General features: G+C 44.4%; 1 protein-coding gene across 1 annotated transcript in view; it reads left to right on the top strand.

The window, feature by feature from the left end:
• The window catches only part of GMPR (guanosine monophosphate reductase), a 42,455-nt gene that overhangs the window by 16,613 nt on the left and 12,753 nt on the right, over positions 1-13,089 (top strand). Inside the window, exons 6-8 of the mRNA XM_048308622.1 lie at positions 392-498; positions 6,052-6,094; positions 12,205-12,364. Coding sequence (XP_048164579.1) covers positions 392-498; positions 6,052-6,094; positions 12,205-12,364 — 310 coding nt within the window. The remainder of the gene's footprint in view (positions 1-391; positions 499-6,051; positions 6,095-12,204; positions 12,365-13,089) is intronic.

Genomic DNA, 13,089 nt, shown 5'->3' on the forward strand with positions numbered 1-13,089 from the left:
TTAGAAGAAGTGTTCAGGTAATAACTGCTACTGCTGAGTCTCACAGGTTGTGATTCTAGTCCTGTTGTCCCTTCCCTTCAGGCATCTCAGTCAGATTGCCTTTCTTGTGATGCAGTAATTCCCTCACTGAGAAGTATTACTGATGAGACCTAAACTGGGACTTGCCCTGGAGAAGAAAGGGGGGACATTAGTCTCCTCAGCCATAGCTCCCATGAAGTTGTGTGAGAGCATTTAAAAACTCAAGTTCCTATGTGTTCCTTTTATCTCTGAGAAGCTACCATCGGCAATAGAGACTTCTTGAGAGAAAAATAGTGCTGATAGAAACACTTTTTTTTGTATCGTTTCTGTCATCCTAATGGGCTATGTTTTTTCCTCTCATTCTCTTGTCTAGGTTCTGTGTGTACCACTCGGATTAAGACAGGGGTGGGCTATCCCCAGCTAAGTGCTGTTATTGAGTGTGCAGACTCAGCACATGGCTTGAAAGGACATATCATCTCTGTAAGTAACTATCATCCACTCTCAGATTCCCACTGTGCAAATCATTGTGGAATAGGAGAATCAAGCAGTCTAGTACCCTGCATGTTAAAGCCTGGCCTTCTGTCATCTCAGTTGACTCCTGTATTAGCACCTAGGACAGTCAGTGGAGATCCAGATGTAAAGAAACCAACTCTCTCTAACATTAAAAAGACATGGGCACCTCACTTCTGTTAATGCCTTTGGAAATCTGCTTCTTGCTCCCTGAATGGAGTAAGCTGTTATGTAAACAGAATAGGAAGCTTGATAGTGTTTTCACTATTGAAGCAAACAGTAATTCCTATGAAAGACTTCTGAAAAAGGAGTGGAACGTAAACATGGCTTTCCTCAGAGAGTGTGACTGAGGGGCGGGCAGGCAGTAGAGGTGAGTACAAGGTAAAATGATGCAAGCCCGTCTGTGCCGTAGTTGGATTGATCCAGACAGCATCGTCACAGAGCTCTCTGCGCAGGGGCAGGAGTGTTCGAGGTGGCTCTTTTGAGCACAGCTGGCACGTGAGCCACTTATGTTCTCGCCAAACTCTGGGGAAATAACAAGCCTGTGGACAAAAAGAGCATCTGTCTGTATTGCGTGCTAATGGCAGTTTCCGCTCTATCAGCAAGACCAGCTTCACCTCACACAGAGAAAGGAAATTGGCAAGCATGGCCCCAGACTGAGCTAGTGTGCAGCCTGCAGCACCCAAAGGTCCTGTGTGCTTGGGCATACACAGGCAGGCACCACACCCTGGCCATGTCAGGCTGGCACAGCCTCTGCAGGCTGCCTGTGAGGCAGCTGCTCATGGGGAGGGCACAAGGGTTCACCTGTGTGCTGTGCTCACAGTCAGCAGCCTCCCTCAGCTGCCATAGGAGAGACCACACACTGGATTTTAGATCTACTGCCAAGCGAAATCATTGGAAGGCCCTAGTTTCTTCGATCCAGTTGGGACTAGTATCCATGTGAGGAAGGAGGAATGTTGTGTTGTGTTGTGTTGTTGAGGAAGGAGGTGAGAGGAAAACAAAGTGATTGGGGATGGGCAAAGGGTTTGATTGGGTCTCTTGGAGTGTAATGGAGCAGGAACACGTGTTACAGTCAGATCTCTCTTGCTCTTTATTGTTAATGAATATGCATTCCCTCCTCTCCATGGCTCCTCTACATGAATTTTGCAGAAAAAAAGAAAAGCAGTCTGTGATTTTTATGACTTGGGCAGTATTGCAAATGTTTCTGTCTATAACAGACAGTAGAACATGTGTGCAATAGAGCATGAAAGCCTCACTCGTTACTATGAAGGCTGGATAAGTATAGGTGTCATCCTGGCAGTGATGCTCAGAGACCCATCTTAGTTCTGCAATAATCATTTTCTGCTAGCAGCCCTCAGAAGAATGCTGTTACCCTGATTTTACAAGAAAACGGGGAGTGTGTACTTAGACTGCTGAAAAATTAGATGGTTCTGTATTGTATCTCCTTTCCTGCTTTGGGAATGGATCAGTTCTTGACTTGCTCAGGTTTCAGTGATCCCACACCTATCAGCCCCCTAGATGTTATGGGGGAATATAGGAGGGCAATTTGATACCTTTCTACTACCAACATCCAGGCCAAGAGAAATATCTTCAGCTGCAGCTGGGGTCTCTAACATCACTTCAGCTCAACTCTGACACCCAATCTAAGAAGAGTAAAGCAAGGGTAAAGATATTATGCCTGAATTCTAGAGCATTCAGATGGGTATTGGTGTATTTATTAGGGAAAGAAAAGGCTGGACTGCATGGTTGTTGCCAGAGCTCTGGCAAGAATATCGTGGAAGAGAGGTGTCCTCATGACAGAAAAACACCATATGGCAGCAATTCTAAGTATAGAATTGGGTCTGGTGGCGACAAGTATACATGGTATCCCTCAAAATGTCTCACTGCTGTCTTTCTGGGGATTGAAGAAGGGGCACACCCTACCTGAGCCAAAAGAAATCCCTACAGGCAGAGTATTACCACAGCTGTCTATGTCAATTCCCCAGGAGAAAATGTGTCTGGCTATTTTTTGTTATATTGATATGGAACTAGCAGGAAGCATATGAAAAGATTCGAAGCCTACCACCTAGCTTTGTGTAGATTATAGCTAATGGTGTGATATGGGTTAGTCCCTTGGGGCACTTTCTTGTCTCCACTTCTGTCTTGTCCAGTACCTTCATCAAATTGCTCCTTGTTCTTGTTATGCTGGTACAACTTCCATATGAAGGAAAAGATGCTGTCAGAATGAGGAAGTGGTGGTGCTGAGCACAGTATAGGCACTGCAGGGAACACAGCACAACTGAACCCTGATCTTAAGGAGCTCTGCTAGAATGGGAGCACTATCTGGGATTTTAAGCATTCTTATTACTGAAGTTGTCATGTATGATTTTTGGAGCTGATACGTTGACAAAGAAAGTGACAATTTTCAGTCAAACATGATAGTCCAAGTGAACACCTGGTGTCTGTGTAGTCATTTACACAGAGAAGTAGGAGGTAAAATTGCACCAGTTGCTTTCCTCATGCTAAATTATCTGTAAGACTCAAAGCTCACCTCAGAAATGAATCTTTCATGACTCACTGAAAGCAGAGAGGAAACCCTCCCTAGGATACAGACACAGTTTCTGTCCCATGCTGTTTGTCTGGGAGCCAGTAGTCTCAATTTTCATTCTTGCTAATCCATTGGCCTTGAGAAAGTGCTGCAGTGAGTTACAGGAGGGGGCCTGCTTGAGATAAAGTTTCTGTTTCTTGTAGGTCAGAGAACTCCTCTGCTGGACAGAGAGGCAGTCACATATTCTAGTAAGCCAGCAATTTGGGGAATGGAAAGCAGTCTTGCATGTGTCCTCTCTCATGTGGCTATCATTTGACAGAGATCCCTGTTTCCCCTTCACCCTGCCTGGGTGATGGGTCACCAGCATTCAGTGAAAAGAATGACTAAGGGCTTCTTCACCCAGCTACTGCCATACTGTCTCTTTTTCCACACAGAAATATACCCAGTATATGTAGTTCAGAATAAAGCACCATATGTATTGTTTTTACTGCTGTATATGCCACATACTTATATATTTTCTGCATAATAGCTGTCTGATTGCTGATACTGTAGAAAGCACTGGTTATGCAGTTTATTATAAAGGTTGCTTGAAACATAAATCATAGTTATAAACTCATTATAAATTGCATATAATACTAAATGTTCAACCAGTGCATACTGGTTTTCCATGCTGTATTTTTTTTTTTTCCTTGGGCTAAATTTTGTTGCTGTTAAATGGCTTGTCTATCTGGAGAACAAGACTGGGGACAGTAACATTACTTCAGCCACACTAAAGTAATTCTGTTGACTGGAAAGCTGCTTTCCCCTCTCCTTGTTCCTAGCACCCACTTGGCTCAGACTCAGGTTCTCTACAGGTTCCATGACCATAACCCTTTCCAGCAGTCTTACTTTGGAATTATGCCAGTTCTCCTGAATTCAGGGGCAGATTTTTACAGATGAATTTCCCCAGGGTTCTGAGGTAGAGGCTGAGCCTGCAGCAAGGTCTGTAACTCAAGCCCAGCCATCTACAAGTAATTTTGAACCCAGACCCGGGGCCCTGTTGTGACAAGCTGAATTTCAAGGGGAAGCTTCCGATGCAGCAGCAGAACAGTCTTACTTGGTAAACAGAGTGCCTGATATTTCACATGGAATGAAGGGCTTTATTGCATATAGTTTTATTATATAGCATCTTCTGACATAAGTGCTTAGGATGTTCCCTTTTCGTTTCCCTTTCTGTGAATCGCTAAATTTACCTGCTTATCTGAAATAACTGGAGACATCTACAGATAAAGAAGGGCTGTGAATCATCATTGTCGGTTCCTTTTATCTTAAATGGTAACTGGTGAGCTTTTGGGCAAGTCTCTTAAGCTGCTCAGCATTTTGTAATTTGGTAACATTCAAAGTGATATCTTTTGAAGACAGTGATTAAGGGTTACACAGTAAGGCCCCCCCATCCTCTTGGTACTTTCAAAAGCATAAAACCTTCATCACTGCCACTACTGGGTTGGTGATAAAAGTCAGACACTGAGCCACCCAACAACAGTGGCTGCAACCCACCTACAAGAGAGCATTCACAGCCAGTGTCTCTCAGACAGTAAGAGTCCTAAAACTGTTCTTTGAAGATTATTAGACCCTTCTTTCTACCCTGGCTCTTCCTCCTCTGACACATGCACATGCACTCACACCCTCCTCCAGGCTATGTCAGATTTGTTAGAGGGAAAGAACTGCACAAGCAGAGCCCTTAAAAGGAGAGAGAGAGATTCAGCTGTCAGCGCAGCACTCATTCCTGGATCTGACAGCAAGGGTCTCTAAGCTCAACAAAAGGCAAAATGTGCTAGAGGTTAACAGCAAATTGAATGAAAACCCTTAAAGTTCTACCAGGCACTTTTTGCAGTGGGGTGTCCTTTGAGAAGCCACTCACTTTTGGATCCACCTTCTCAGTTTGTGTCTGAATCCTTTCCTGGATACACAGAGTTTCTAACCCACAGCCCTGCTGCCAGCTGCCCATCAAAGCCAGCTCTAATGTGGCTGATGGGGGGCGTGTCTGGCTGTGCTCTGCCACAGGTCATGCCCAGCCACATATTTCTGCCAACAGGGAGGGGAAACAGCGTGAGGTAACCGGCCAGTCTAGGGGGTTACTTCAAAAGCAGGAAAGATGTTGGCAGTCTGCAACGGATCCAGATCATCAAAGGAATGGGGAGCTCTCCTGGTACAATGACTGTGTAAAGGATCTTTCATCTGGTGCTCAGACCTTTACAAATCCTAAAGAACCATAGCACATGATGAGCTCTGCTGTGTGCCATTCCTTTTTTACAGCTCTATCACACATACACAGCCTCCCTGTCCTCAGCTGAAACCCCTTCATCAGCCACTGCTTTGCACTGAAACGCGTAGGTTTAAAATGCTGGAGATACAGAGTGCTGTTGTTTCCTTACCGAGCCCATAGCAAACAGTAAAGGAGTAGGATGAGAGGTTCATTTTCATTTACCAAAGATTATATTAACCAGGTTTCTTAGAGATTAGCAGATAAAAATCCAACATAGTTGATGGTGTATTCCCTCACCCCTCCCACTGTGACCTTTTAATGTATTGTAAACTGCTGAGAAAGTTATTTTAAATGTCTTTGGTGGTTTAAGGTAGAGGCTTGTGGTACTTCTGCATCACACAGCCTTTGATTAAAATGGCAGGGGATGATTCAGATTATCAGAGGAGGTTTTGTTTTCTGGTTTCTGGAATTTGGGAACTTGCAGTCAGGAATTTGCATTGCTGCTGTTACCAGTGGTATTATCAGTAGACTGTACAGTAGAGTAGGTGAGCCTGAAAGAGGTAAGCAGTGGAAAGGATCACCTGGATTCCCTGAAAACGTAGCCAAGATGATACATACCAAGTGCACAGTCAGCTCTCTTGACATGCTGTTCCTGAGCAGGGGCCACAGTGTTGCAGGTCGCAGAGCTCCAGTGCTCACTGGGTCCCTGGGTGACCTCGCTGCCACTCACTGTTGTCTTTTCTTTGTGCAGGACGGAGGGTGCAACTGCCCAGGAGATGTCGCCAAAGCGTTTGGTAAGGACATTGTTGTGACACCCCCACGTGTTCCTAGCACCCCTGGCAGCAGAGATGCAGGAATCGGTTTGACCCTGAATGTGTAATCAATTAGCAGGAGGTTACATTCGTCCCTGCGGGTGACTCCAGTGAAATTAATGCACCAGGCGTGAATTCGCTCTTTGGAACAGACATTCCAAATTCTGCAGTGCAAAACATAGAGTGGTCGAAGTGCTATTTAGAAATTATCTGCCAGGTGTGTATGAGATACAGCCACTGGGAGAGTAATACAAAGAAAACTGATAAGAGTTTCTTCTGAGTAGGGTTCAGACATGCCTGTAACATTGCCAGATCTGGCCGACTTGAGCCTTGAGTGGAAGAAGAGCTGGTGGAATGCATGTTGGACAGAAGAACAAAACAAAAAGGCGGGCCAGATCCCTGGAGATGTTCTCAGGATCAGCTGTCCACTTGAAGAGATGAGATTTTATTTATACTGTATCCCCTAGAGCTAGGCAGATGTCTAAAACATCTAAATTAATAATTAACAGATTTTGATTTCATGCCAGTAAGTTCAGTGAACTGCACCAGCTCTTGGTGATAGAATATTTAATCTGAAAGCACTCTCTGTTGGGCATGAAAGTTATGTTGGTATGGGGGGTCAAACTCATGATTGTCACTTAGCCATAACCTTGTTACAGCAGCATATGGGAAGCAGACACTAAATGCATCCTGAGATGACAAGACATTTAAAGGTACTCCCCCACCTCCCAAAATGCCAGACTCTTTGTAGGTGTCAAGTAGGGTAATGCCTGGAATACAGTGGGACAGCACAGTCTCTCACTGGGATTTCAGGGTGGTATGAAAATAAGAGATAGCACATTATAATACAGAATGTCTGCTTTGCAGAAGATTTGCAAGTTTGGAAATAGAGGCACGCCTCAACTCAGCTTACAGACCTTCCAAGAAAAGCTCTAGGCCTCCTGGAAAGGTTGAAACCAAAATCTAAGTTTGGAGACAGCTCCTGTTTTGAGACAGGTCAGATGACAAGGAAGACTTAATTAGAGAATTCAAAGCACAGCTGTGGAGTGATTGCTACCAGCAATGAATGTGCTTGGTCAGAGGATTTCACATAACCCTTGTGTTACCCAGTGGTGATGTGATGCAGGGAATAGAGAATTCCAGTTGGGTGATTCCAACATAGCTGAACAGCAGCATCCACCCTCTTAGACAAGATTATATTAAATAATGCCAGACCTCTGCTCAGCCCTCACTCTGACGTGCTGCCTGCAGTGAGGTCTTTGTTCTGCCTTTCTTTGGCTTCACAGCTCACCAAGTTCTTCCTGGTGGTGTGGTCCTTGGGAGCTTGTGAACTGAGACTGTGACTTCACTGTATTCCCAGCTGTCTGCACAGAAACTTTCTTCAACAAGAGCATTTCCAGAAGTTAGAACAACAGGAAGCAACTTCAGAGTGTTTCAAATATTTTTCTTTGTGGTGTTTATAACAAGTCTGAAAGATCCTTGTAGTCTCTTTGGGCTAACTGAACCTAAACCTGCTTGAAGCCTGTGAAGAGACAGCTTCTGGCTTTCTTGTTTGTCAAGAGGTGCTGGGATTCACAGTGGTACATGCCTGAAGGCTGCCACAGAATTATTCCTTGGACAGAGGAGCATCAGAAAGCTGACATTTTACAGGCAGTAGTTACACTCTTGATAGTAGCCCAGGCAGATCAGACTGACTGTGTGTTGCAGCTACAGAGCTGGAAATGATGGAGATGACCCTGAGGCAATAAACTTACTGTATCTGGTTATGTACAGTTGAGGTAGACACACTGTGAACATCTGATGAGCTGGGCCCAGGCGTGCATTTGTCAAAAGTATGTGGCAAAATAAGCTTTGAGATAACATTATTACTACCAGTGTTTATTGAATGCTGCTGAAGTGATTGGCTATCTGAGCCTCATAGATCGTAGCCACCATGCCCAGCATTTACAAGTCAAAGCCTTGACACTGAATTGTCGAGCACAGACCTCTGCGCTTGAGTCACATGAATGTATTGGATAGTAAAGACCAGGTGATAAAACACAGATATGTACAGCTTCATCTAGGGATGAAGGCCGGGACAAAGCATGGGCAAGAGACATGAAGAGGACTTTTGGTTAAAGTATTTCTGCTATCTCTTTTTAGTGGATCACTGTAAAATCTTCATGGGATGGGATAATTCACTGTAAAGCAGTGACAAAGCAACAATTTGAATCATGGGAAGTGTGAGGGAGTCCCAAACGTGAAGAGTAGCACTGACAAATGGCTAAAGGTGTGACTGGAGGAGCCAAGTTCTTGGAAACAGGAAGAGTAGAGTGGATTGAGTGAGAGAATTGTGAAGAACCAAGAAGTAGATGTTGAGAAGCTTTAAGTTGACACCACTTACTGGTGCCAGGTCTCAGAGGCAGATTGGGCATTTTGACAGAGGGGAAACAAGGTAGAAGCTTATTTAAAAACACAAGGAACAGGGAAGCACTGAAGGCGAGGGACAAAAATGCTGGGAGAGACATACTTTGGGAGAGACTGCTGAAATTCTGGAACTGCTGAATGGGAACCTGGTATGGATTTGGTAAACTGAAGATGTCACTGCCATCTGGGTATTGGAGATTATAATGAAAAATATGTAGGTTGATAGGAAAGAAAAGAGCTGTTTTGATGCAGGAAATGAGAGAAAGCATGAAAGAACTTTATGCTGGGGTCTCAGATGGTTCATATAACTGAACCCTTGGAAAGGCTGATAACATGAACACATTTCTCAGAATGCTCTAGGGAGGCACTACTGTCTCCTTTTTTAATGATGAGAAGTCAAAGCACAGAAATAGTAAGTTCAATTGCCTGAGGTCACATATATTTTTGTGACACAGCCAGAAGAGTGTGCTTTTTGAATCTTGTGCCAGCATCTTTAACACATTACTGCTGTTCCTTCCAGCAGTGATGAGAAGAGATGCAGGAGCAGGGAAGGAAAAGGAAGGAAAAATTATATAGAAAAGTCAACTGGGGACATACACTAGTTCCAGATTACACCAGATCGCACTGGCTTTTTCTCCTGTTTTTAATAGCTTTGTGTGTACCTAGTGTTGCAAAGCTCACTGGCTCAGCTGGAGCACAGGTGAATGTTGATTCCAGGGCAAGTTCTGGTCCAGGCAAACTTATGCTGCATCTGCCTGGAGGGCTGCCCAGCCCACAAATCCAGGCCGACTCCAGCTGAATTTGTGCAGAGCCAATCTGGTTATCAGTGACTTGTATAATCAGACATACAGAAGACATCTGAGGGACTCTGTCCAGATCCAGCAGAACTGTGTAAGTGCTGCAAGCTTGGGCTGGCATCAGCACTGCTGTTCTGTAATGGCTTGAAAGAGGAGGCACTGTGAAATGTGAATGAGTAAAATCAGCCCAGATACAGCATAGGCCTCAAGGGGAAAGTCAGTGCACGAAAGCGGCGTTGTGTAAAAACAGGACTAGTCTGGCCAGCTCTGGGTGAGCTACTGGGATGCTTGTGTGCAACATACCCCATCACATCCTGTGTTATCTAGGGGGTTGTTGCCAGCTGTTTCCAGTCCCCCACAACCTGAAATAATGGCACACTGTCAATCTGTACTTGAAAACAAAAGACTGCATATGGATGTTGCAAATATCACCAGAACTTCTGGTAGTTATACAAGAAAAACATTCGTAAGTTAAAGACCATGCTAAAAACTACAACCTCTTGGTCAGATATTAACTGGTGGAAACATAAAGGAACAGACTTGAAACTTTCAGATATCTTTGCAACGCTGAAGCACAGTGGAAAGTTCTGGAGAACATCGGAGAAGTATATTAAATATGGGCTTGTCATTTCTGAAGCAGCAGGGCAGCAAGCATGTGTCGTTTCAATGTTTAGACGTGCTGCATCTGCTCTAACACAGCTCCTCTCTTCTGGGAGAGCTTGATGAATTATGTTGTAGTTTGCAAAAGTTACTCAAGTTGGATGAGTTTCAATCCTGTAATTCAAACATATTTGCTTCCCTCCCAAAAATATGCAGCCAAAAGGAAAATAATAAATAGATACTGAAGTGCACAGGAACCACAATTCTGTGATTCTGAAGTGTAGATTTCATGTGCCTTTTGCATTAATAATTTGAAGGTTTTAAGACCCACAACCAGAAATGGCAGTAGAATTGGGCATCAGGAGATAGTCTTGACAAGGCAAAGAATCCAGAATGTCTTTTGGCAGGCTTTTGACTTGTTTAAATGCCCTCTTTGGAACCTTGACCTCAAGTCTGTCCCTCCTTCCTCATGTTTTCTTCCACTCATGAAGAAGACATAAACTAGACTTTCCAGGGTGCTTATTTTTTGCAAAGATGGAGCAAGGTTGTGCCAGGTAGCAACAGGAATTTGCCACCAGCAATTAAAAGATGAGTATTCCCTTTGTTTTTGGCAGGTTAATAGTAGTAGCAGCCATGAGTTGAGCCAAGACTTCAAAACTCAGCCATCTGAAACAAGAGAGCTCAGGAGAAATCTGCCAGGTAGCTGACATGGTAGGACACCTGAATGTGCCTGGCTATAAATATTGCTTGTGATGTGCTTTGCCCAAGCCTCATTTTTAATATCCCTTTACCATGGTCATGGTGTTCCTTTCAAGCAGCCACCAGGGAAGGGGAGATGAGGTCAGCAGAGCAGCTGGGTGCTCTGCCCCCAGGCATTGCTGCCAGCTCTGCTCTTTGGCAAATGGGTGGAGGGAGGAACTGGCACACTTCACCCTGTCATGTGTTCTAAGATCAAATATTCCCAAATTCAGGTTTGGCAGAAGCTGAGCAGATTTGATAGTGATTTCACTTACTTTTCAGATTTCAAGGTCTGGTGCTATTGTTTGGATAGTGACAGAGATCAGAGAAAATCCTAATGCCAGACTTACCTAGTCTGGGATCTCCCCAGAGTTTGGAATTGTTCTTAACAGGATGTGTGTAGTTCAAGCTCATCTGCTTTCTGTGAAGTGAGGTTTATAGCTCAGTTCTTTTGCCAGTTCTGGGAAGAAGCTGAGCAGTGAGGAGACCTGTTCTGACACATACATGTTGAAGAAGCAGAAAGTATGAACAGTAAAATGCTTTGTTTCAGGGGTGGGTCACCACAGGCTTATAGAAGACTAAAAGACAAACTCTTCCAAGCACAACTAGATATGCCAGAATATCACAGGAGGAGCTGCTGGTGGAATAGTTCCAGCCCAGCTGGAAATATTGGAGATCACAGTAGAAAACTAAGAATGATTCCAAAAACCTTCTTCCTGATCTTACTCCCAGTGGAGCCAATTTCATTATTTATAAAGCCAGAGGAGATAGACAGACTGAACAGTCATGACTGAGTATTCAGTGTTGCTATTCAGTACCTGGAACATATTTAGGAGTTGTAGCTATGGGTTAGACCTCCTTTGTTCTGCATGCTGAGAACCCAGGTGTGGTGGTCCTTGGCCCAGAATTTTTAAACAGGAATCAAATGCAGACCCATCCAGATCTCTTTGACTAGGGATCATCCAGAATGACACTGAACACATATGGCTGATGGACTTGAAAAATCCATAATTTCAATTAAAAATCTGCTTGTTTTATGTCATTGTTGGGAGGAGTACATTACATTCATGAGTCTGCTTTCCTTCAGAGTACATCCCCACTCACAGCTTGTGGCCTAGAAAGCTCTTGAAGTAGGAACCATCCACTTCTCTGTACAGCATTGAGCTCAACAGGTCCCAGCCCTGTGTTTAGGACTTCTGATTGCTGCAGTCACAGTTAATAAGGAATCGTGCTCAGATACTATCACAAAGTAAAGGGTTAAAACTGAATTTGAAAATAAAAGACTGTTGGGTAGAGTAGAATAATCTATATCTTTGTCATTGTCACAGAAAAGTATTTTTTCCATTTCAAGTACCAGAGAAATACAATTCAGCCTGTGTCAGTTCCGCAGTAAAGCTTTTCTTCCAAGTTTGCTGTGACTGTTACAGGAGGGGACTCTGTACCAAACTTTTAAATGCTGGTTATTGTTTCTGGAGATCACTGTGTTCTTGCTTTGTCTTTCACCTTCTTCTCCTTTCCCTGCTTTCTGACATGTCCCTTTGCTGATCACAGGAGCTGGTGCTGACTTTGTCATGATTGGAGGAATGTTTGCAGGCCATGACCAGAGTGCTGGAGACATTATAGAAAAGAATGGCAAGAAGGTGAAACTATTCTATGGAATGAGCTCTGATACAGCCATGATGAAGCATGCAGGAGGGGTTGCTGAATACAGGTATGAATTCCACACAGGAGCAATTGCAGTGAGCCATCCATCCAGGAACTTCTGGAGCAGAATTGTGCAAAAGGAAACAGGCCTATGCTGCTACTCCCATTGAAGAAGCTGTTGCCTACACTTATGACAGCAGATCTGAGGGAGGGATGACATCCTGAGGGAGACAGAGAGAAAGAGCTAGAGTTGGCTAGCTGAGAGCAGTGATGTTCACTTGTCTGCAGCTGGTGCGGTGTGCTGTCACTGCAGCACCAGCTGTGTGGTCTGGGAAGTCATTAGGCACTTTTCTGACTTTACTGGTCCCTCAGGATGTATATGAACTAAATGCTGGAACATGGCATAAAAGGCTGCAGTTTCTGTGCCTCTGCTTGTCCACGTTGGGTGTCCTGTTGGTGTAGGGATTCCCAGCTAACCCACATGCTCCCTTCTGTTTGCAGAAAGTGGGTGCTGGTGAACTGGTGAAGCTCAGCTGGGGTTTCCCCAGTATGGAGATAAGGGCCCAGGACCTCCAGAGCACTCAGTCACCAGCAGCAGCCCCAGGACTCCCTTCTGCATTTGTTGGGCAGTCTTCTTAGGCAGCAGAAGCCTGCTGTACAGTTTTCCCACCCCTCTTTTGGTAACAGAGCACCAGAGTAGCCTCCAATAATGCAGAATGCAGCAGCTTAATTTTTGAGCTAAAATCCTCAGGGGAGAAGAAAGGAAGATGGATTTTGCAGAGGAATCTGTTG

This window comes from Corvus hawaiiensis, chromosome 1 (assembly GCF_020740725.1).
Source record: "Corvus hawaiiensis isolate bCorHaw1 chromosome 1, bCorHaw1.pri.cur, whole genome shotgun sequence".
Taxonomy (NCBI): Eukaryota; Metazoa; Chordata; class Aves; order Passeriformes; family Corvidae; genus Corvus; species Corvus hawaiiensis.